The 26,064-nt window shown below is 42.8% G+C and overlaps 1 protein-coding gene across 3 annotated transcripts in view; it reads left to right on the top strand.

Moving 5' to 3' along the window:
• Window positions 1-26,064, top strand: part of Siae (sialic acid acetylesterase) — a 50,107-nt gene that overhangs the window by 14,498 nt on the left and 9,545 nt on the right. For all 3 annotated transcript variants that reach the window (XM_017798676.2, XM_029564568.1, XM_008835117.3), the window contains exons 4-10: window positions 4,343-4,481; window positions 9,065-9,288; window positions 9,556-9,689; window positions 10,950-11,059; window positions 11,622-11,755; window positions 20,800-20,957; window positions 22,744-22,939. In XM_017798676.2, the coding sequence (XP_017654165.1) occupies window positions 4,343-4,481; window positions 9,065-9,288; window positions 9,556-9,689; window positions 10,950-11,059; window positions 11,622-11,755; window positions 20,800-20,957; window positions 22,744-22,939 (1,095 nt within the window). The remainder of the gene's footprint in view (window positions 1-4,342; window positions 4,482-9,064; window positions 9,289-9,555; window positions 9,690-10,949; window positions 11,060-11,621; window positions 11,756-20,799; window positions 20,958-22,743; window positions 22,940-26,064) is intronic.

The raw sequence follows: 26,064 nt of genomic DNA on the forward strand, positions 1-26,064 counted from the left end.
TCCCTCCCCTCCCCCTTTCTCCCTTCTTTCATTCCTGCCTTCCTTCCTTCTCCCTCTCTTCCCCTCCCCCCCTTCCTTCCTTCTTTCCGCCCTTAAATATATGAAGCATTTTGAATTGAAATGCTTATTAAGCTAAACTTGACCTGCATTCTGTTAGCATACATGAATGGACACAGATGTGAGGTTTTATCCCAGTAGAAAGTGTGGTTTTGTGCAGAAGTGGAATTGTTAACTTGTTAAGGAAAACAGTACTTTCCTTAATGTTTTAATTGTAGCTCTGTGTTTGTACAGAAAGACATGGACCAGATCTGTTTGTATCTATAGAGTAACTTTCTCAATAGCGGTTTATGCCAAGGGATCCCATCCCATTTTCTGTCAAGCTAAATCAGAGCCTGATTGTTAAGAGTAAACACATTCTTTCTGCCTGAAATTTACTCTTAAGCATGCTCTGTATTAAGCCAGGGTTAAGAACTCTGATATGTAAGGGAACAGAAACAAGATTCTGCCTGGAACATATGTGTTATTTTTTTTCTTTTTTCTCCCTTAATGATGCACTTAGTTTGCAAGACAGCATTTTAGGTGTTTATCGTACCAAAAGCCTCTTCGAGTCTTCTACAGTTTGCAGAACCTTATTTTTTGATCAGAAGGGTGCATCACACAGCTCCTCCTTTATTGCTCTTGCTCCTTTCCCTGCACAGATTCCCAGCACACAGAAGCACACACGCACAGCGTCTATCTTTTTCCTTTCCTCCTTTCTTGTGACTTTTCTGAGGAGGTAAGGTTCTCACTAGAACCTACCACTCTTCACATTCAAAGAAGGAAATGGCAGATTGTATGCCCATCTTGTTGTTAGGGTAAAGTGGAATTTTAAAATTGAATGTTATTTATAACACTGAGTGAGATGTTTATAAATGGAGAAAAGTCTAAATGTTCATCTGTCGCCTCCTAAGTCAGGGTGGGTCTTAAGACTTGGATATTTCTAGTGAGGCTCAGGAAAAGATGGCCAATGTCAGTTAGGAACCCCAACTTTCAGTGCCTTGGCATTCCTCTCATTCTTATTTTACATGTAGAGAAATTAATACAGAAGAGATGGTTGGGTACCACATTCCAATAACAGGCTCCTAAGAAGTATGGTAGCAGGTTATTTATAGCTATTACCTCAACTGTAGGACTGCTGTAATATACCGTAGTAGAGGATAAAACAACTTACAGAGACTCCAAATCCTTTGGCACTAATTACTGAGTGTCTGTGTTCACATTGTGTGTCCATGTGGGCATACACATGTTCACATCCACCTGTACATTCATACACACACACACACACACACACACACACATGTGTGTCTATGTGGGCATACACACATGTTCACATCCACCTGTACATTCATACACATGCACACACACACACACACACACATACATACACACACACACTTCTTGCTCTCTTTGCAGACCTTATGATAAGATTCTCCAAGGAAATAGATTCTTGATGTGTCTTCATTAATTCAAGAATGTGGTATAAAGGTTACAAAATGAACACTGGTGAGCAGCTGCTTTGATGGCGAATGGTCTGGTCCCTTGAGAGACAGCAGTGCTCTCCCTCAGCCCAGGCAGCATTAATGACTTCAAATACCTTGCTATTCATTTACATTCTCATTTAAATACTTGGTAGAGAAATAATTACACTGAGGTGTTTGATGAGATGAAATCTGATCTTAGCAGATGGAGTAAGGCTTCCCTTTCATCAGCAGGGAAACCAAGTGTCATTTAAATGAAAATCTTCCTGAAATCTCTTTATTCCTTAGTTTGCTGTCAATATCCCAGAGGAAATGCTTCCATCAAAAGACAGTGATATTGGGAAAGGGTTCCAATTTCAGACATCATAGTCATCAGGTACAGCAGGAATTCTGCCCACCCCCAGTTTTTGTTAACATTGTGGGTTTCAAGTTCTGGCAAATGTGAGTAACGATGGAAGCCTTCCAGCTAATGTTTTGGATCCAGTTCCATGTGCTGGTAACAATACAGGAGAATGCCAGCCACCCTGACTTGACTGGCCTGGCAGTACCCAGGCAGCATTAGCAACAGGGCTGAGAGACAAGTAGCATGCTCTCCCACCTTGCCTCCCAAGCTGGTACCTCAATGCCACAAGCTGCTTGCGTTCCCAAGCAATGCGGAAGCTAGTGTGGGTGGAGGGAATGAAAGCAGCTTCACCCACTGTTTCCATGGAAACAACACACGATGCTTCGTGCCTAGTGCAGAACTGCATTTCAAGGGAGGTGACTTTTTACAGGTACTTACTGCTGGAAAATAATTTCCCTGCCAGAGCACACTGTGAGTGCACGAGCCTGTTCTTATTCTTTGTCATCTATTTTACATTAAACCTGCCAGGTAAGATCCTGAAGGAACAGATCAGGATTTCCAATGGACTTTTCCTGAGACCACATGTAATTTTTGTCCTGAATGTGGAGACACCAGTAACCTTGCCATGCTGGAGCTCCTGCCGCCCAGGGGGCACTTCAGGCTGTGGGCTCCCATAGTGACCAAAGAGCAATTTCATTTGCATCTGACCATGTGCTTGGCTGCAGCAGGCACTTTGGCCAAGTCAAAGGCGATTCAAGGGGCAGTGTATTTCAGTGAAATGCTCTGTGGGGGCACCTTGGATGCTTTATTCTTTCTCTTCTTCCACTGTGGGCTGGAGCGCCAGCTGTGTTCTCTGATGTGGGTGGGAGAAAAAGCAAGCCAGCTGCCCTCTCTGTGGCTGGAGGCCAATGGAAAGTGCCCTGGCCTCCTGCACCTTCGATGTGGTAGCCGGACTCAGCTGGAGAGCCTGTCCCCTGCAGGGAAGGGTAACTGCGCTTCCTGATGATCTTCTGGGCCCTTTGTTTTGGGAGAAGCTGAACTAGCTCTGGGGGCTGGAGAGGACTCAAGAGAAAACATGCATACAAATAAAAAAGCAAACCAAGATATTGCTAGTCTATTCTTTTTAAAATAAAGGGGGAAAACCCTTAAAAGGCCAGGATTAAGAGAAACAGTCCTTGTGCCTAAACTCGGAAAGGAATAAGGCTTAATAGAACCAAGGGATGAATTACTCAACGTGGGGCACAGAACAGCCCTGAGACACTCTGTCATTCTCTTGGTGGCAGATGAGGGTTCATAAAGTGGCTTGAGAAAATATATATCTGTGGACAGACCTTCCCCTTTGTTTGCTTCCTTGGGACTGTCCTGAGTCTTACCCTAAATGGCATCTGCAGATTATCTCTTTTCCCATTTTTTTCCTTGGCAACTTGCCAAACCCAGAGAGCTGTGAGAATATAAACATTGAAAACTTCATTTCTGCGGTCATTTCTGAGGTGTGTTTCTTTGTAATGTATTTTTCATATGGTATGAAGTCAAGGCTTATTTTTTTATTTTTTATTTTTTTTGGTCTCCATAGATATTCTCTTTTTTTAAACAAAATATTTATTTTTATGTGTATGAATGTTTTGCCTGCATGTATGTAAGTGCACCCATATTGCACAGTGCCCTTGAAGGTCAGAAGAGGCCATTAGATCCCCTAGAATTGTAGTTAACGGATGGGTATTGGCTGCCATGTGGGTGCTCGGAACCGAACCCCAGTCTGCTGTAAGAGCAGCCAGTGCTCTTAACTGCTGAGCCATCTCTCCAGGCCCACGGACATTCTCTAAACACCATTTTAAAATGACGCACACCTTTATTCCCAGCACTCAGGAGGTAGAGGCAGGTGGATCTCTGTGAGTTCGAGGCCAGCCTGGTCTGTATAGTGAGTTCCAGGCAGCCAGGGCTACATAGTGAGATCTTGTCTTAAAAAAATAACACGAAAAGATTTTAATCCCAAAGCTGTGTTAACAAATGTCAGTTACCAGAAGAACAAATTTTTTAGTTTTAAGATATTATAGTAATCTACAGACTGGAAACGTAGCTTAATGATAGAGGGCTTACCTTGTATGCGCATGGTCCTGGGTTCCATCCCTAGCACCATGAAAAGTTAATATAATGATATTAAAAAAGATATTATGTTGATCTAATTGATAGTGTTCTTTAACCTCAGTACACAGGCCCTCTTGTCAAATATGGACCTGTTGCAGAAAGTCATAGGTTTCATTGTACTTGAACCTTCTTTGGGAACATAATTCCTCATGGTCTCTGTTGGTCAGAGTAGATCAAGGTGTTTTAGTTCAGTTCATTACTGATTTTGGTAATTCATTTGATCTCAGTATATCAAAGTCTCAGAAGGAGCTCAGTGGGTTGGAAGACTTGTTTACTAAGAATTTGCAGGCCGGTTTGCCATCTACTAAGTTAAATGACCTTCTGATTTCTCTTCTAGGTCTTTAATGCCACACAGGAGTTGTCTGACACTTCTGCCTACCAGTCTGTCCGCATCTTCTCTGTCTCTCTCAATTATGCAGAGGAGGAGCTGGAGGACCTTAGCAAAGTTGACTTGTCGTGGTCCAAGCCCACTCCAGGTATGGAGTGCTTCAGTGTGTGTGTCTCGTAGGGAATGGGCTGCTGCTCTAAGTGGAATCTAGAAGCCCCATTGGTTCCTTTAGGCTCTTTATTATTAATGTGCTGTCCTTTTTTCCTTATTGGCTCCCCACTGCATTCCTGATGGCCACTATTTCATGTTTCTTCTCGAGACTCCACCATGAACCTTCCCCCCTTGCATTGAGGAAATGACTTTCCCTCCACTTCACTGGCTACATTGGGGCTGCTCTGTGTGAAGCGGGCCAGCGTCTTTCTCCGTTGCTATTACCCTCTGTATTTTCCTCTCTCTCCTGCTCTGTTGCTGCTCTAAAGACAACTGACTGGTGCCTTTTCAGCGTGAACTTGGATATGACTTCTTCCAGGGTCTTCTTTTACCCTCAGTCTCTGTTCTTCCCTTTCCCTCCATTCAACACGCAATCTTGATTTCATGCCTCTGCTTCTTCTGTGTCAGGCTCTGTGCTCTCCTAAGGACACAGCAGTACCTAAGGTAGACACATAGTCCTGACCACAGGAGTAGCTGTTCACAAGATAAGACAAAGCCAAACACAGCAAACGCCCACTCCTGGAGCTCCATCTCTCTCCTTTGCTTCGTTCTCCTCTCTAGAATGTCTTGTTCACTGCCCCAGCATGGTTCACTCTTTAGTAAACTCTGCTTCTACCTCAATAGTTTATACACCTCAAGGTTGCTACTCTCCTGCTCATTATGAACTCGTGGACCTCGGCTGCCCTCAACGCTGCTGACCACCCTTAGCAACTGTATGCTCCTGCTAGTTGTGTGGTACTTTTCCTTCATGGTCTCCTCTGTCATCTCCCTCCCTGTTCTCTGCTTCTTCAATCCTTCCTTTCAAACATTCCTGGGCTCTGTTCTTAGGCTCTTTCGTTTTTCACCTGTATGTGCTTTAGTTCTTTGATTTTAGATGCTCCTGCCTTTTCAAGTATTAGTGTACTCAACATATATCAGAGTTCCCATTATGTGCTAGACACTGTTTTAGGTACTAGGGACATAGTAGGGATATAATAGGCAAAAACACCTAACCACGTGTGCTTAGAGCCTAGTGTGAGAGAATATGGGAGGTGAGTAATTAGTAAGTTGCATACTAGATGCCTGATGCTAGGGGCCAGAGAGATGACTCAGTGGGTAAAGGCCCTTGCCACCAAGTCTGATGGCCTGAGTTTGATCCCTGGGACCAACATGGTGGAAAAGGAGAACTGACTCTCACTAGTTGTCCTCTGACTTAAACACATATACATACCCCCGAACCCCATCCTGCACACAGTGTCCTAGTTACTTCTATTGCTGTGATAAACCACTGATCAAAAGAAAATTAGGGAGGAAAAGGCTTATTTTTACCTCATTGCTTACAGTTCATCATGGAGGTCTGTAAGCCATGGCAGGAGCTCAGGGTAGAAGCCTGGAGGCAGGAACTGAAGATTAGAGCACAGAGAAATGCTGCTTACTGGCTTATTCCCCTCCCTCCCTCCCTCCCTCCCTCCCTCCTTTCCTTCCTTCCTTTCAAAGTATATTTTATTTATTTTTATTTTATTTGTATGAACGTTTTGTCTGCTTGTATTAAGAGTACCATGTGTGCACAGTGCCTGTGGAGGCCAGAAGAGGGCATCAGATCCCTTGGAACTGGAGTTACAGGCAACTGTGAGTTGCCATGAGGGCGCTAGGCACCCAACCTGGGTCCTCTGCAAGAGCAGCCAGTGTTCTTTTTTGTTTTTGTTTTTACAGTCAGTGTTCTTAACTGCTGAGCCTTCTCTTCATCCCTTCAACATGTTTTCTTATACAACCCAGGACCACTTGTCCAGGGGTGGCACTACCCACAGTGGGTTGTGCCCTCCCATATCACTCCACAATCAAGAAAATGCCTCACAGACATAGGCCAATCCAATAGAGGAAATTCCCCAACTGAAGTTTCCTATTCCCAGGTATGTCAGATTGACAAATGACACTGTCTGGGACACCAGTAAATAAACAAAAAGAAAATAATTGCCAAGTATCTGACACAATCTAGTCTTACCATATTCGAATTCTGCTGATAAGAGTATTCCAGAATGGAATGGATTCATGTGAAGTTTTTGACAAATCTTTTGCTAAAAGGACTGTTGCTTACATTCTCCTAAGCACGGGAATCAGGTTTGGATAATATATAACATCTTGTTATCTGAATTTTCTTTTTGTCTTTGAACCCAGGAAAATAAATTTGGCTATCATAGGGCAGGTAAGATGGTGTGTGCTAATGAGGCAAGAGTAAACAAATGAGTACATCAGAGAGGGAGGTGATAGCGAAGGTTGGATTGGAGTAAAGTTTGCAATTTAGAGTGCCAAGAAGGACAGCTGAGCAAGGTGACATCCCAGTAGTAACCTGAAGGAAACAGTGCAGGTCTTAGAGGGGAAGAGCATAGTAGGTCATATCTCTCGTGTTTAGAATCTCCTGTTTCTTTCTCTGTTGTCACATTGCTCTGACTGTATCCTAGAAAGTATTATCTGATTTAAGCACCTGTGTAGTTAGCTTGGACCACTTGATGATCCAGGATACTCTCCCTATCTCCAGCTCCGTACCTCGTTACCAACATCTTTCAGACATACAAATAACATAATCTCAGATGCCCGGGACTAAGGTGTGGGTTTGTTCTTGTAGTGCTTCATATCTTCTTATATGCAGACCTCCCCTCTAGCATTGCCTTCTTCTAGTCTCCTTTTGTGGTCTTTGCTCCAGTCAAATACTCTTAGAATCTTTCCTCTCCGATGTGCCCTAGGTACACATTTTTTTCTTCTGCAGAGAATGCCAGCTCTTCCTTTTAGACTCCTATCTGGGTCACAGATTGCTCAGTTGGTAAAATGCTTACTATGTAAGCAGGAGGACCTGAGTTCAGATCCCCAGCACCTAAAAAGCTGGGTGTTTGTGGTGCAGGTCTGTAATCCATCACCTGTGATACAGAGACAGTCAGATCCCTGGAGCTTGATGGCTGACTAGTGTAGCTGAGTCAGTGAGCTTCAGGCTCAAAAATAAGGTAGAAAGTGACTGAGGAAGATACTTGATGTTGACCTCTGGCCTCCACACGTGTACACACACGCTTGCACATCTGTACACACACACGTATACACATGTGTACACATATACACAATACACATACAAATAAATAAATAAACTCCTGCCTATCCTTACGGCCTCCTCATCTCCTTTCTCCCTTCTTGTGCTTTTCCCTCTACCTACCCCTCCGTGGATCCACCTTAAACCAGCTGCCCACAGCCACCTAACACTAGCAAATACATTTGCTGACTGTGTTTATATCCTAGATATTAGCGATACAGATGTGAACAAGATGAAGTCCCTGCCTTCAGGCAGTTAGTAGTGTGTGGAGCGAGAAAGCGGGACGCACTGGGAAGTACAGTGATTGATCTGTGCAGAGAGGGTGAAAGTCAGTCTATATTTTTAGGATCTTCATTTCACCTAATGCTTTTTCATTGTTGTTAATTCTGCCTAAAACTTGTTTTTAACCTCTTGAGACACTGTATTTTGTCATTTATTTTATTCAGGTAATTGTCTGATTTGGTAAGCTCTAAGACTTATGAGGAGAGGTTCTGTCTCTGTATCTCTTTAATTACTGTATCTCAGTCACTGTGTAGTTCTTGACAGTAAGTGCTCAATTAATTTTAATTCATCTGAAATTGATTTGATTTTCTCTGAATTCTCAACTTTTGGGTTTGGGCCACTTATAGCACCATGCCAGTGATTCATAATATAGTAGACCTTCAATAAGCACTGGGTCGAATTGATCCTGCTAGCTGCGTGTGTATGCTTGCTTCCTCTTCCTCATCTCTTCTCTAATGTGGAATCTGGCCTGTGCAGGATTCTGGGCTATATGGGCAAGTGAGTTAGACTGCTAACAGATCACTGGTTGTGGCTTCCATTGCTTTGCCTTTTTGCAGGACTTTTCATGTCTCTGTGTCCTCATTACTATAGAATTGGGTATAAAATCACACAGAAAAATATACATTTCATCTTTACCTACTGCTTGCTTGCCTTAAATGAGTAACCAGGCAAGAGAAAGGCAGGTAAAAGGTGGAAGAGGAACCTGAAGGCTTTTATACCACTACCTAACTAAGATCTTGGTGCCTGAAGGGCTGGTAGTGTGGAGAGACCTGCTTGCCTGGTTAGAGTTCTGGCTTCCTGGTTATGTAAACGAATTATTTATACTCAAAAGGAGAACACAATTGTTTCCATTTGTCTCCTTGCTGGGTCCAGAGTGCTATTTGTTCATTATGGAAACAAGCATTTAGAGCAACTGAAATAACAAACAAACTGAAGAGAGAGTAGATGAAACTGCTGCTAGGGCCATAGTTCTGCCCTGTGGAAAGATTCTCCTTAGGGAAGGTTTGAAAGAGATGCTTGATCTTGGTGCTGTATCTTGTCATCACCTCTTATCTCAGCTTTTGCACCTCAGTAAGGAACACAAGGGCTGGTTTATGCCTACCGTGCTACCTTGACTGAACTGATAGCTGCAGTTTGTATTTGTTTATTTTTCCTGACTCCTCTTTAACCGTTTCTCTGAACAGAAAACTTAGGCCATGGAAACTTTACTTACATGTCAGCAGTGTGCTGGCTCTTCGGGCGTTACCTGTACGATACCCTGCAATATCCCATTGGGCTGGTCTCCTCCAGCTGGGGTGGGACACCTATTGAAGCCTGGTCATCTAGAAGGTCACTGAAAGCCTGTGGAGTCCCTAAAACAAGGAAAGAAAGTGTTACGGAAAAATCAGAGACCAATAGCCAAAGTCAGGTGAGGAAAGGAAGTTTTAATTTGACGCTAGTGGGATTGACCCACAAAACAAGAGTCAGACCCGTTTTCAAGTTTTGGAGGGTTTTTATACTCATGTGTGGGGAACAAAAGGCAAAATGGCATATAGGTGACAGTTAAGTAAAAAGGTACATGTGATAATTAAGCAAGATAACATATGGCTGGAAAGGTTACAGGAATGTGAAAACTTTGGAAAACAGACTTCCATCCTGGGCAACCTCCCCCATACCTGTCTCTTGTCTCTTACAGAGATTTCCCTGCTGCCAAGTTCTTAATTACCAGCACATGGCAAAAGCTTTCCATTTCCATAATAAAAGCATTCCTCAGCCTCTGAGAAATCCCATGAGGAGTGAGTCCAAGAGAAAGGGGCCTCCTTTTAGGGGGTAAGTGTATGCCAAATGTCTAAATGTGTAGTAAACGTATGGAGTTTATTTGTGTGCAGGTAAAGTGCTATTTTCACTGTCATGAACACTGCAATCATCTGGGAACATGTCAAGAGGGAATTATGATCATTTGGCTAGTAACAGTAATCGCTAGTCCTTGCTGACAGCATGCAGTTTTAAGCTCATCACATTTACCTAGTTCTCTCAACACCTCCCTCAATGTTCTAGTTCAGACACTGAGTCCCAGAGAGAGTAGGTAACAGGGCTAGTAAGGCCTAGTCTAGTGGGCTCCTAACCACTGTACTCTCTTGCCTGAACAATAAACAGCTAGACAGAAAGAACAAATGTATAAATGTGTACTCAAAAATCTCTTAGTGTGCTCAGTATGAAAGCCCATTTAGGAAAAGCTGGATGGGAAGAATTTATGGGGTGGGAAAGAAAGAACTACTAAAAGTCCCAATACTGATGTACAAATGGTGATGAACAGTATGTGTCTGGCTTTCATGAGTACCTTCTCATTCACTCTGGGAAAACTTCTGGGTGGAAGAGGGACTTTGCTTTTGGTATGGTTTGGGTAAAGGCTTGCCTGTCAGGGGATGAAGACATTAACTTTGGACAAAAAAGAACGGCCTCCAGTACAGTAAGGAGGGAGAGTCACACCTAGCATTTGGTGGGACTTTAAAACTAGGGCCTTCAGACCCCCGAGGAGTAGGTGGGAAAATGCCAAATGTATGGAATAGTGGGAATTCTCATATACAGCTACTGCAAAGATGAATTCATAATGTGTTTCACAGAGAAATTTGGGACCATATCTAAAGTTAAAAAAACAATTTTATTTTTTGACTCATTAATGTCATTGCTGGGAATTTATCTTACAGAAAGAATCAAGCACAGATGCAATGGTTTTGCTATACAGAAGATAATCATGGCATTGCTCATAAAAGCACAGTGTTTAAACCGACCCTAGTGTCTGTCCACTGAATAGCAGAATTTATTGCCTCTAAATCATTCTTTCTGCTGGCTTTAATGACCTTTTCTGGAAACTGGCACGGCTCACTGTGGACTTGTAGGGAACTGACTGGTACACTTACCCTCAGAATGACCTGGAGGTGAAATTCCAAGACTGTTTACATGTTTTCAAGTGAAATGGATTGGACTGGTTTACCTCTGTGTCACTTTCATCTGAAGTTTGTCCAAGTGAATGTGGTCAGACTGACCATCATGTGATCTGGTGAGCCTTGTACACTTTGTTGATTTCAGGTCCATTTCAAAGTATTTTGTAATTGGTCCCAAAGAGGATTGTGTTCTCTGGAATGCCATGATCCATCCACTGCATAATATGACTCTGAAAGGGGTGGTGTGGTACCAGGGTGAGTACTCTGCTTACCTTTCCTCTGTTGTGTTAGTTAGCTTTGGCTGTATAACAGAGTATCCTAAGGAGTCAATGTCTTCCAAACCCAATGAGTTTATAACTTTATTTATAACTCTGGGTTAACAGGGCTGCTCTTCTATCTGGGCTGCTTCGGCTAGTTTCAGCCAGGATCTCTTATCTGTCTTTGTCCACCTTCCAGGTTATCTGGTGGCTGGAGGACCTAGTCTGGCCTGCCTCTTGTGTCTATTAACTGAGGGCCATCAATATCATGGTTCTCAGGTGGCCTTTCTTCCTTTAACAAATTGCCTTAGATTCATTTTTTTATTTACTTGTGGTCTCAAAGATTCCAGGAGCATCAAGAGAGAACCAAGCCCAAAGCTGGGGCTCTTTGGAAGCTTCTGCTTGCATCATGCTTGCTGATGCCTCTGGCCACAGGGAGTCAGGAGGCCGGTCCTGAGAGGGAGAAGGCCATTCCCTCACTGTATGGATGGGAGAGAAGAAGAATTTAGGCCATTTTTGAAATCCACACTAACTCCTCTTGCAACTTTGGCGATTTTTAGGGGAGTCCAATGCGGATTATAACAGGGACCTTTATAATTGCACGTTCCCTGCACTCATTGAAGACTGGCGCGAGACCTTCCACCATGGCTCCCAGGGGCAGACAGAGCGTTTCTTTCCATTTGGATTTGTCCAGGTAGGTGTTCAGAGGAAGGAGGCTTATGAGCCACGGGTAGAGGTTGTGCTATCTAGATCTCGGTCCAGGAATTTATATTCCGATTGTTGTCTTCATAGTATGCTAGTCCAGAACTCTATATTAATTCATTAATTCATGTGAATTCACTGATGAGCATATTAAGTCTTCCTAAATGTTAATAAACAACTAATATTTCTTTCTAAAAATATTTTATTATTTTTTGTGTATGCATTTATTGCCTGCATGTAGGTAAGCACACCCATGTCGTGCAATGCCTGCGGAGGACAGAGAGGCTGTCAGATCCCCTGGAACTGGAGTTACGGACAGTTGTTAGCTGCCATGTGGGTGCTGGGATTTGAACGCTGGTCTTCTGCAAGAACAGTCAGTGTTCTTAACCGCTGAGCCATCTCTTCAGCCCCCAACAACTAATATTTCTTACTATAGAAACCACTGAAGGCTCACTGAAAAAAAATTAAAAGATAAGCCAAAACAAAACAGAAGGGAAACCCCTCTATTCCAAAGCAAACTAAATCAAACCAACCAACCAACCAAAAAAAAAAAAAAAATTCCTCCACCACCACCAAAGCTAAAACCACCGAGAATTCTAGAAAAAAGCAGACCTTTCTACTTGTGTATATTTGCATTTTCTCTTAATGCCATATTGTAAACATTTTTCATGCCAACAAATACTATTCCTCAACACAATTTGTACTGATTACAGAATATTTGGAAACATGATTGCATTGTAATGTATTTTATGAGTTCTTAATAGATGGTTACTGGGCTGTTTCCAATATTTTGCTTCTATAAACAGCGGCATACTATTTTTCTTGTAGCAAATTTCCTTAGCCACTATACCCCATTTTTTAGTTTTTTTAAAAAATGGCTTTCTTTTACATAACCTGTTTTTATGATTATTTTCTTTCTTCTTTTTTATATTTGCTTTGACTTTGAAATAAGATTATTCTGTTCATTAAGTTCAAAATAGCAGTTGCTGTGTTTCTTTTTTTCAGTATGTATACTTAGTGATTTGAAGGTGACTTTATCTAATTCACATGAAAACTATGCTCTGGATACTTGTAAGCATGGCATCTCCTCTTTTCTCTTAGGCCTTACAGTTTGTAGAGTCCCTCACCTCCAGCTTTATTTAGTGGTTCAGGACCTAGGTCTGGAGTTAGACACTGGAATTCAAACTACAGCTGCAGAACTCCTTGAGCACTATGATTGTGAACAAACCACTAACAACTTTCTTATTTTAGTTATTACATGACTTTCATCCATGTAAAGATTGGCACATGCCACATAATGGTAGCATTTATTATTGAGAGAAGAGAGAGCATCTGGAGGGATAGCTGTCCTGCTGGGAAAGATGAGGTGGCTTTGGAGAAATATGGAGTTTCAAGTAATGGTTACAATAGCTCTGTGGAGAGACCAGGGCTGGTTGGGTGTTGAGGAGCTGTTGGTAGAGAGGTGACCAGAAGCACAAGAGAAGGAAGAGAAGAAGGGACTAGAGTCCTTAGGGGTACATGTTTTTAAAGGGAGCTTAGAGGAACGGACTGAAAACTGTCCTCATTAGCCTTGGTATTTGTAAGAAGCACCACGGGAGACTGAACCATGCTCCTCTCTCTGTATGTTTCTGACTAGGACAAACAAGCACCTCACTTGGGTGTGGAGTGTGCTGGTGCCCCCAAGTGGCTCATGTGCAGCAGTGCTGTCAGTGAAATAGAGTAGACCCTTGCAGGGATTCTCAGCAGCCTTCCATTTTGAAGGCTGGAGGGGCTGCTGGTAGCTGGCCTCCTTGCTGCGCTTCTGGCTAGTGCTTCCCCTAGGCCCTTCCGGTGCCTTGTTTGGTTCTCATCAGGACACTGACTGGTGAACATGATTCCATTTTCAGTTGTTACATGTTGTATGGAAGAAGCTGAGTGACTCATTGGAGCCTTATATTCTTTCTGTGTGTGTATGTGGGTGTGGGTGTGGGTGCACGTGTGTTTGTGTGCATGTATGTGCATGGAGGTCAGAAGGACGGACAACTTCAAGCATCATTCCTTAGGCCCTGTCCTCACCAGGTATGTCATGTCAGCCTGGCTGGCCCGTGAGTGTCAGGGATCTGCCTGTCTCTGCCTCCCCTGTGCTGGGATTGTGTGTTCTGGTGATCTAGCTTCCTGTACAAGCTCTTTATCAACTGAACTATCTTCTCAGCTCTGAACCTTTTTAATTTTTTTTTTAAATGAGATTCTGATGTGAAGCTAAAGCAGATTTGCACAGCAGACTTTTAACAAGAACTGAGATGTTCCCTTAGTTCTGTCATAGCCAGGGCTCTTTGGCACGATTGTATCTTCTGTGTTTTCCTCATGATGTCGTACTAGTCTTTCTGGATTCACTCAGGAAACAGAAAACATCCTCAAAGCTTCATCTGGCCATGTTTGTAGGGATGATGTCAGTTATTTCTGGGCTGTGTGACTAATAAGACTGAGTAGAACAGTCTGTGTAGAATATATCTCCTCTGATGGGGTCAGACATTTTGAAATAGAGTCAAAAGACAATTTGGGTGCTGGCCCAGACTGTCCCCCAGTGGTCTGACTTATTGTTAGATCATAGTTTGTAAGAGAGAGTGGGTTGATGTCTTTCGTTGGCTGGAACTAGAGCTAAGAATAAGATACTATCTAAATAAAAGAACAGGGTGGTGTAAATACTAGAAAAGTAAGAAAGAAAGAAATAGCATGAACATATGTGCCACAATAATGGTAAAGCACTTTTCTTTCTTTTTATTTAATGTTTTTATTAGCATATGTTAATTGTACATAACAGTGGGTTTCATAATGACATGTTTACACATGTACATGATGCCTCTATCATAGTCATCCTATTACCCTCTCTTGTTTCCCTCCTACTCCTGACCATCCCTCTCCTCTTCCTGACTAGCCCCCTCTACTTTCATGTATTGGTATGTGTGTGACCCATGAGTTTCATTAGGGTTCTTCACAGGAGCATGGGTGAGTTTGTTTATAGGCGCATGAGTACCTCACAAGTAGAAAATGTCTGTTTCTCTCTCATCATCCATTAACTGCATAGAAATCCTCAGGGAGAGTGGGGGCCTCATGAGCCCCTCCCCCTCCCATGACTCAGTGTTGAAAGTCCCAGTCTTGTGCAGGTAATCGCAGCTGCTCTGAGTTCAAGAGTGCAGCAGCCATACCATGTCCAGAAGTTAGTGGTTCATACTCTCTCCACCTTCCTCTGTGTCTTACATTCATTTTCCCCCTTCCTTAATGTTCCCTGACCCTTGAGGGTAGGTAGAGATGTCATCTTTATGGCTGAGTTTTCAACAGCCTTCATTCTTAGTACTAGGAACAGGTATAGCATTTTCTGGGGGTCTGTTCTTCCCAGGCATATCAATGTTCAGTGTGAAGTAGTTAATCCTGTTACTCATTATACAGAAAGACCCGCCATTGACTTATTGTCTCCCTACTATCACCTTCATTCTTGCCTCTACCTAGAATATCTTTCAGATATTCTCAGCTCATCTGTCGGGATTCTGGTGCTTACTTCCCCCATCCCACCTTTGACTGAGGTCAACAAGGACATGTGTGCTCTGTTCCCATCACTCCCTGACCTCCCTTCCTGTTGCTCTCCACCTGTTCCATTTCAGCCATATCAGCTGCCTGATTTTTCCTTAAGGACATTTGCCATCCTTCGGTCTTAATTCCTGACATTTTCTTCTTTTCCTGCCTACTCTATTAATTTTCTATTGTTGCATAACAAATGACTATATTTATCAGCTTAAAACCATGTACCATATATTTATTTATTACCTCACAGTTCCTGTGGGTGTGGAGCCTGGGCACAAATGACTTAGCTGAACCCTCTGCTTGGGGCTGCAATGATGGTGTCAGGCAGAACTGGGGTCTCCTCTGAGACTTGGAGTTCTCTTCCAGGCTCACATGATTTGTTGGCATAATTAATTTTTTTGAAGCTGTAGGACTTGTAGCAGTTTGCTTCCTGAAGGCCAGTGGGGGGCCACTCTCTGATTCCTAGATCTTCTTTGAAAGGGCCCCCATGACTAGGTCAGGCTCATCAGGATTCCCTCCCTGTTGGTGATCCTGAAATCTACTGATAGGGACATTACATGTGCAAAATCCCTTCTTTGCCATGTGACAGAGTATAATCATGGGAATAAATCCCATTACCTTTGCCACAGGCTGTAGGTTAGAAGCAAGTTGCAGGTCCCCACCACACAAGGTGTTTAAGGATGTGGACTAGAGTAGGTCATCGTAGAATTCTGCCTACCATGCCTGGCTAGCCACATAGTTTGCTCTCTTACTTTGTAGTCTCTGTTCAGTCTTAGACTCTGTCTTTCCTTATTATATATTTTATATTTACATATTTACATTATATATATGCACTTTATATATTTATTATGTATTTTTCCACTGTAGGTATCACTTTCTTGGTGATCAAGTGAATTATCTTATCACATTTACCTTATCATGTTTGTTTTCTTCCCTCTGTAAGAAACAGTAGATATTAGTCTTTTTTTTTTTGGTCTTTTTGAGACAGGGTCTCCCTGTAGCCCCAGCTGTCCTGGAACTTACTATGTGGACCAGGCTGGCCTTGAACTCACAGAGATCCGCCTGCCTCTGCCTCCCAAGTGCTGGGATAAAAGGCGTGCACCACGTGCGCCACGGCTGATACTAGTCTTTTGTAAAAAAAAAATTTATTTATTTATTATTTTTATTTTATGTGTATGCATGTATTGCCTCCATGTAGGTAAGTGTACCTGTGTTGTACAATGCCCGTGGAGGATGGAAGAGACTGTTGGATCACCTGGAACCGGAGTTACAGACAGTAGTTAGCTGCCATGTGGGTGCTGGGATTTGAACCCGGGTCTTCTGCAAGAACAGTCAGTGTTCTTAACCGCTGAGGCATCTCTCCAGCCCTGATAGTAGTCTTTTCTTTCACACTCTGTAAAACTTGAAACTTGGTTTATGACAAGGAATTCTAATCTTTTGATTACACCATGCCCAGCTAAGACTTTTGTTTAAGGAAAGGCCCTGATGCATTCTTGAGCCTGATGGCTGGAACAGTGGAGCTCTTTTCCCTTCCTGTCAATTCTTTTTAACTAGCCAACCTGGAAGGCTGTGAGGTTGGACCCCAGCCAATGGGGGAAAAACACAGGTCTCTTGAGTTAGGGATAAAAGCTCCCTATGTCCTGTGTGTACCTGCAGGTCACCTTTTGCCAAAGTAAAATCTGCCTTGCTGAGTGATTTTGCACTTTGTCCGTGTGTTCTTTGTTGATGGGGTCCTTGGATCTTGGATTTTATTTCTAACATCCAGAATGTAATCATGGGAAAAGTTTTTGTGTTTTGCTTGCTACTCCATCTCCTTGGTGAAGGTTAGTACCTGAAATCAACTAGGTGCTCACTAAACATTTGTTAAGAGAATGAATGACATGCTTCCAAGTGAAGCATGACATGGTTGAGCAGGACCTTTGACTTATCTTCACATAGATGGAACTGGTAAAAGAAAGGAGCCAGGGGCTCCTCCCAAGCCCATGTGACCTCTGAGGAACAGATTCTCAATAGCCTTAAGTGTAAAAATAAATTGATTTATTTGGGCCAACTGTATGGTCTTAAACACCCAAAAGGAAAGTATAACCAAAGATTATAAAGTGATCAGCATTATTTCTTTAAGAGTTCAAAGGATAACACTTCCCAGACATTAGGCTTAAGTCTGTACAAAAAGTTATTTAGACAGTTATTTCTCATTGATGATTTTGTTCCTAACCAGAAAGTGCTGCTCAGATGTAAGACATTGTAGTCTCTGCCAGTAGCTAAGGGAGACAACCATCTATTGCTCTAAAATGATGGCCAAATTTGTTTTCTCCCCCTATCTAAAAGCCTTTGAGAGGGAACTGACACTGATTTTAGCCACTCCAACAGCTATCAAAGTGCTTGAAAACAAATCCTGAGTCCATCACTCTTGAGCCCAGCCTTGGCAGACAAAAGAAAAATGAGGAAGAACCCAATAGAGGAATGCTTTTGGAATCTCTTGTCAAGAAATTCTGACGGACTCTGAAGCGAACGTTAGAAATTTGCCCAGTTCTGACTCTTTTCTGGTTCCCTGTCTAGAACTTGTAATGCTAACTACTCTTGCCTTTACTTCTCCTTCACATCTCTCAGTCATGATTCAAGGACCACCATGGAAGAAGCCAGCATGGTCTGCATCCCTATTCCTTATTGGCAATTTGGGTAACCCCATCAGAGGATGGTGTGATAAGAATAGGAGGTAGGAATTGGCTAGGTAGTTAGGGTAAAAAGACCCCACAAAAAAGTAGTCAGTTTCTTGCCTAAATCTAACAGTGACCTTGGGCCTCTTAGCAACATACTCTGTTCCAAAGGCCAAAATGTTGAAAATATTTGGGAGCTTTTATATAATCCTTAAAAGATTTTAGGGTTACCTCTTCAGGTGGGTGGGGATATTAGAGTAGCCAAAAGCCCCATAAAAAAATAAATCAAAGAAGAAAGAGTACATGAAGTTATCAGAAAAAAGTGATGGGGAGATATGAGAGGAGTTGGAGGGGTGGGAGTGGGCATGGATTTGATCAAAACACTTTATATCCTTATGTGCCTGTATGAAATTCTCAACAAATTATTCATTTAAAAAAAGAGAATGAATGAATGAGCTGACTGATACTGTAGAAGCTGTTGCTCCTTCATGGACTCTTTCTGAAACAATATTCTCTCTCACATATTGTAATTGTCCTTGGTGAGTTTTTCTTGATCTCAGGCATATAATTCGAATGTTACAGATTCTAAGCTCTGCACTTAATCCTTTCTCTTGTGCCCTGTGTCCATTCGGTTGCCTGGTCATGTCAGTTTGTCTCATTTCTGAACATCTCATTCCCATTATTATCCCTCTAGATAGATCTGGTGTGTGTGTGTGTGTGTGTGTGTGTGTGTGTGTGTGTGTGTGTAAGTTGAAGAAAAGCTTGTTTTGACCAGAGGTTTTAGTCCTTGGCCCTGTTGCCATCATGGTGGAACCATGTAGTAGAGGAGGTCTGATCTCATGGCCCCTGGGAGGGAGGGGGGATAGAAGGAGGAAGAGAGAGAGCGAGAGCGAGAGCGAGAGCGAGAGAGAGAGAGAGAGAGAGAGAGAGAGAGAGAGAGAGAGAAAGAAAGAGAAAGACTGGCATCTTAGTATCCATTTTGAATTCAATCTCTCAGTGACTTAACTTCTTCTAGGCCCCACCTCTTCAAGGTTCTTCCATCTCCTTGGTAGCACCAGGGCTGTGGTCCAGTCCTTGAACACATGCTTCCTTGTGGATATTCAAGTTCTAAAGTAGACAACAAATATCATAATTGCTTCTTGAGTAGTCAGTTTCTGTGTATAATTTCTGTATTACCTTTTATAGATGTCCTTTTAGTATAACAAATTGGCACTCCAATTGCACTGAAATTCATTCAAGGCTGACCATTTTCCAGTGCTCATTCAGAGGCAGTTTAGCATACCCACAGTGTTGTATGATCATCACATCCTCTGTGGTGCAGTGGTATTCACATACTTGTCTGGCTAACTTTCCAACCTTGTCTTTGCATCACAAATCCCCTGTCCAGGTAGACTGCACTCTCTCTCAAGCCATTCTCCCCTCCCAGGTTCTGACATGTGAAGTGTGAGCAGCCCTGCTTACAGGGCTTCTCGGATTTTCTGTGCTTTCCCTCCTCTGCCCCAAATATGAGGCCATAGTACTCTTTGTCTACTTGAAATGTATACTCAAATTGCTGTGCCACCAATTTAGCATTCAATTCATGCTATTTTATGTGGCTACATATTAACTCTGTTTATGTGTTTATTTTCTATGTTTAGCTCTGTCCCTCCAGCAAAGCTATAAAGAAGTAGTACCAGCTAGGTACTGTTTTGTCACAAGGCACCTCCAAATCCTGGGCTCTGAATAACCTTTATGTTATAGTTCATATAGATTGGGGGTTGAGTGCTCTTGGCTAGGCTCCTTAGGGCACTTTTAGATCTCTGTGGCTCTAGGGGGGCTCTGTTCCAGTTGGGGCACAGCTGGACTTGTTAGATGGGCAACTCTGTCCCACAGCTCTCATTCTTTATTAGAGCATTGGGCTAGCCCAGCCATGTCCTTCCCTTAGTGATGATGGAACTACAGAAACACATGTAGAACCAGGCAAGGCCCCTTGAAGCCTAGCCTAGGCATGGACACACTAACCCTCGCTTCCATCTACTAGCCAAAGCAAGCCTCATGGCTGAGCTCAGAACCAAGGGGTTGGAAATATACTCTTCCTCCTAATGGGAGGAACTGCAAAGCCACATGGCAGAAGGGTGTGGATATGGGAAGGAGTGAAGAATTGGGGGTTTTGGTACAGCTTCTGCACACAAGGGCTGTTCTTTTCTGCTTTCCTATAGTGCCTAGCCTGTGTGTATATCGATCTATCAGTTCCTGCTGCTTTGTAACAAACTCTCTCAAAGCAGTAACTTTAAACACTAGCTGTTTTATCTGCTCATAATTCCAAGGGCTGGGTAGACTGTGCTAAGTTGGAATGACTCTCCTCTGGCCTATCAGTTCACATGACTGGCCCCTCATCTGGGATTGCTGGTTGTCTCCATGATCTTTCAGTTTCTAAGACTCCTCTCTCCACAACTTCTTCAGCAGAGTAGCAGGGCATTTTTTTCCCCTTCATGGCCAACACATAGTTTCAGGAGAATGAGAACCCATCAAAGGCCTCCAGGCAAAGACTTAGAAGCCACACATTAATTCTGCCACATTCTGTTGATTGGAAATCACAGGACCAGCCTGGATTGAGTGGGAAGAATAAGACTCTTGACAAGAGGTGTGGCAAACTGCATTGTGAAAGGCCATCTGCCTGATGGAGACTGTGTCATCTACCTCTGGAAAGACCCTAGATGACAATGAGATACCGAGTAAATACTTGACTATTTGGACAATCTGTGAAGATGAAGCAAAGTGTCAGTGAGCAGCTTGCATACAGGGTTCTGATGCAGTAAAATGATAGTATCTTCTTTTCCAGCTGTCTTCATACTGGTCTGTGAACAAGTCCGATTATGGATTTCCTCAGATCCGTTGGCATCAAACAGCAGACTTTGGTTTTGTCCCCAACCTGAAGATGCCCAATACTTTCATGGCTGTCACTATGGATCTCTGTGATAGGAACTCGCCTTTTGGCAGGTATGATTGGCTTTAACTTTGCTTAACCACTGCAAGTTCTTGCCTATAGTCCTTCACTATGATGTTCACATATGAGGGAATGGATTGGCCTAAAGACTGGAGCTTAGGCATATTATGTATCTATCAATCTATGCTGGGACATATGGCAGTAATCCAAAGTAAAAACTAAAAATCCAACTCCCCCCTCCCTAAAGTACCAGCCAACCAACTGAGCAAGACCACCTTGATACCTCAGTGCTTTGATGCAACAAAACGTTTTTCATGCTCACACCCCATCAAAGCACGTCAATAGAGACTTTGTTCATTCTAGTTATTCACAGATACAGAGCAAGAATCTCCCAAGAGGCTGGGATGTGGCTCAGTGGTAGAGTGCTAGTTTAGCATGCCTGAGGTACTGGGTTTAAATCCTAGTACCACCACTAAAAAAAAAAAATCTCCACGTTTATTTTCCTTTCATCATCATCTTAAAGTCTTAAACTGGCAAGTGTATGCTTTCATCTGGAAGCTACATGTCACTGCTGCTCACACTGCACCAGCCAGATCAAGTCCTATGGCCTTCATGCCTTCAGTGAGAGCAGGGCATGGAATTCTAGCATGGACTTGGGCAGATGGAATTTTTATCATCAGCACCAATAATTACCACACACTAGCTGTAGGGTACAGACTTAAAATATGAATTGGGGCCTGATACGTGATGTTTAGATTATAAAAGGCACTATTTACTGAAGAAACAAATAAAGCATAGGCCATCTCAAATGACTGATCCAGTTAAAACATGACTTTTAGCAGTCAAAAATGGAGTTTTATTTTAGGTGTCCTAGGCTTTACTGATGCTTTTGCTCCCTCTTTCTGTCTTCCCCCTTGTCTTCCTTCTAAACCTTCTATTGCTTCAAGGGTCCCAAAGCCACTCAAGCCTCAGAGCTCCATCTCTCTGGTTACTACTCACCATTTTTCTTAAAAAATCACTAGTCACTGATGCAGATTTCAGGCAACTTATATCTCTCCTTCTTCCTTTTCTCCTCCCCTTCCACTCCTCCTCCTTTTTAAGATTTAAATTGTGTGTGTGCATGTGTGTGTGTGTGTGTGTGTATGTGGTGGGTATGTGCATATGTGCATGCAGGTGCCTGTGGAGCCCAGAAGAGGGTGCTGGATCCCCTGGAGCCAGAGTTATAGGTGGTTGTGAGCTTCCTGACATGGGTGCTGAACTCAGGTCCTCTGTAAGAACAGTATGTACTCTTAAGCACTGGGCCATTTCTCTAGCCCCCTGTCTTCTTCCTTTTCCTCTTCCTCTTCCTCCTCTTCCTCTTCTTTTTCCTCCTCCCTACTTCATCTTCTTTTCTTTAGCTTTTTAAAATGGTCTTACTATGTAGACCAGACTGACCTTGAACTTGTGGCAATCTTCTGCCTCTGCCTCTGGAGTGCTGGGGATTACAGACATGCTACCACACCAAGCTATCCTTATATTCTTTTAAAAATTATTTTTATTTTTTATGAGTATGAGTGTATTACCTGCATGTATGCAAGTGCACCTGTGTTGTGCAATGCCCATAGAGGTCAGAAGAGGGTGTTGGATCCCCTGGAACTGGAGTTACATACAGACTGTTGTTAGCCTCCTTGTGGGTGCTAGGAACTGAACCTGGGTCCTCTGCAAGTACTCTTAACCGCTGAGCCATCTTTCCAGCTCTCTACTGTTATATTCTTCAGGTGTGCTTTCTGTACTCTCCTTTAAAACACGCAGTTATTGTTAAGCTCAAATCCAAAGTTGTCCACTGTTTTTACTGTGCAGCATCCACCCTCGAGATAAACAGACTGTGGCCTATCGACTGCACTTGGGAGCTCGAGCTGTGGCTTATGGTGAGAAGAACTTGACCTTTCAAGGACCGCTACCTAAGAAAATAGAATTCTTTGCTAGCAGTGGACTTCTGAACCTCACATATGATCAACAAATCCAGGTGCAGAGGCAAGACAGCAAGATCTTTGAGGTGAGAATAGCAGACAAGCGGGGCTTGTCCCTCCCACAGGGCCCCTTCTCTAGTCATTGTAATGTGATTGACAAAGCAGGTACTTGGTTGGGGTGGAGGCAAACTTACCTCTGAGGGAAAAATAAGCAGCTATTAATTTATTAGCTTGGAGGCAAGTTTGATAGACAAGCAACAAAGGGGAAATGAGCCCCCATTAAATGATGCTGCTTTTGTATTTTCCTCCCATGGAAACCATCTTTGCTCAGAGAAGGACTTTGTAGATTGCTTCTTGAAAGAGCATTGTTCTAAAATACTCCTCTAAACCTTGACTGTCTTTTTGTTGCATTGTGCTAAAATCTGACATTCTGAGAGTTTAGTGTCTTCTTTGAAAAGCTTAAATTGGGTGGTTTGTAGATTACTATGAATTAAATATAGCTAGTCTACTTTTTTCTATTATCCAGCAAGGATCACTCCTGTGAAATTGAGGCTACTGATTAAAGAGGTTAATTGGGAGTCTTGAGGGTAAAGGAATTCCTAGATGGAGTTTGTTCTAGTCTGCCTTTAATTGCTGTGACAAAACACTTTGACCATTACCAACTTGGGGAAGAAACGGTTTATTTGGCTTACATCTCCCCGGTCACAGTTCATCAGGGAGCTCACAGTAGGTACTCAGGCAGGAACCTGGAGGCAGGAGCTGGAGCACAGGCCATGGAGGAATGCTGCTTAATGGCTTGCTCCCCTGGCCCATTCTCAGCCTGCTTTCTTATACAATACAGAACCTGCCCAGGGGTGGGACCACCCATAATGGGATGAGCCCTCCCACATCATTCAAAAATCAAGAAAATATACCACAGACGTGGCCAAAGGCTAGTCCAATGGAGGCAGTTCCTCAGATGAGGCTCCCTCTACCCGGGTGTGTCAAGTCGACAACTAAAGCTATCCAGCCCCGAGTGTCTTTGCAAACCTGAAGCTACTAGGCTGGGGGAGGCTGGATGAAAAGAGGGCACCGGAGGAAATTTGAAAATAATAAAGACAGAATTCTGCAGAAGTTCAGAGCTGCAGTGGTCAGGAGTTCTCACTACACTATCCACCCACCTCGGGTGCCTGGTCAGTGTTTGTCCCTCTTAGCTTTTTTCCACATGGGTTTTAAAGGTGAATTTAGAGAACTTCAAGAAGGCTCTGTACTCTGAATTCTCATTTGTCAGCTGGTGGTCTGCCCATCATCAGGCCCTGGAACCACAGTTGGGGTTAGGACAGAATTTAACCTTTGGGTCCTGGATACTGGTCCTCTTTAGATTGCTTTCTAACTTGAAAGGTACAGTAGCCATGATTTCTTGGCTTCTTTTCCTCCTGTTAAGTGCCAGGGATCCACGGCTGGGCTGCTGGCTTACTCACATTTCTGTCTGCTTTGTAGTCTGGAGGGAGGGACCACTGGACAATGTTTGGTGTGGGGGGAGGGTCCCTTTCCCAAATGCTTGACTATGTTTCCTTGTCCTTCTCAGTAAGATAATGTTTCATTTGTTGATTTTAATTATTTATTCACCTGAACATTTAAAAAATTGATACTGGGATTGAACCCAGGGCCTTATGTATCCTGAGCTTATGTTCTACCACTGAGTGTACCTTCAGCCTACATGAATATTATTAATTTGTGGCTTTGGCAACCACCCAATCTGATATGGCTCTAATTACTGGTCTTACTACTAGTTTCCTACCAGTAGGAAACTGGTCTTTGGCTAACAGTGGTCTTCTTGACACTTCCCAGTATTTGGAACACCCTTCTAACCAGCCTGACCACCCCACTTCTCTCTCTCTCTCTCTCTCTCTCTCTCTCTCTCTCTCTCTCTCTCTCTCTCTCTCTCTTTTCCTCTCTCGTCTACCCATAGTACCCATTGTTGGTCAAGCTACATGCAGTTATTCTTCTACAATGTACTTCTATTTAAAAAAATTTTTAAAGTTTAAAAAAATTATTTTTAAAGTTTAAAAAAATTATTTTTTAAAGTTTATTGAGAGTTTCATACAGGCATATAAGCATATAAGGTGTTTTGATCAAATCCATGCCCACTCCCTTCCCCTCCAACTCCTCCCATATCTCCCCATCACTTTTTTTCTGATAACTTCATGTACTTTCTTCTTCTTCTTTTTTTAATTGGGGCTTTTTGCTACTCTAACATTCCCCTCTCTGAAGAGGTAACCCTAAAATCTTTTAAGGATTAGATAAGCGCTCCCAAATACTTTTGACATTTGACATTTTTGGCCTTTGGAACAGAGTATGTTGCTATGAGGCCCAAGGACATTTTGACTTTTAGCCAAGAAACTGGCTACTTTTCTTTGGGATTTTTTTACACTAAGTGCCTAGCCAATTCCTACCTCCTATTCTTATCACACCGTCCTCTGAAGAGATTACCTAGCTTGCGGATAGGGAATAGGGACGCAGACCGCTCTGGCTTCTTCCATGATGAACAGGGACACAGGGTGAGGCAATTGGGGTACTCCTTCAGTGGGTCTATCTAAAAGACTCCCAAATTGCCTAACTCTTATCTCTAGGGGGAAAAGAAAGTCCTTGACTAGTGAAGGAGAAGTAAAGGCAAGAGTAATTAGCATTACAAGTTCTAGACAGGGAACTAGAAAAAAGAACAGGGTAATTTTCAAACGTTCATATGAGAGTCCATTGGAATTTCTTGACAAGAGCTTCTAAGAGCATCCCTCTACTGGGTTCCTCCTAATTTTCCTTTTGTCTGCCAAGGCTGGACTTGAGAGTGAAGGATTCAGTATTTGCCGTCAGGCATTTTGATAGCTGTTGGAGTGGTTAGAATCAGTGTCAGTTCCCTCTCAAAGGCTTTTAGATAGGGGAGAAAACAAATTTATCCATCATTTTAGAACAATAGCTGGTTGTCTCCCTTAGCTACAGGTGGGGACTTACAGTATTGGCGACCAAGATTTGAATTCTTACATCTGAGCAGCACTTTCTGATTCAGAACAAAATCACCAATGAGAAATAATTGTCTAAATAACTTTTTATATGGACTTAAGCCTAATGTCTAAGAAGTGTAATCCCTTGAACTCTTAAAAAAATGTATTGATCACCTTACTTTTTGGTTATACTTTCCTTTTGGGTGTTTAAGACATACAGTTGGTCCAAATGA

The sequence above is a fragment of the Nannospalax galili genome, unplaced genomic scaffold (assembly GCF_000622305.1).
Source record: "Nannospalax galili isolate Female #2095 unplaced genomic scaffold, S.galili_v1.0 scaffold690, whole genome shotgun sequence".
Lineage (NCBI taxonomy): Eukaryota > Metazoa > Chordata > Mammalia > Rodentia > Spalacidae > Nannospalax > Nannospalax galili.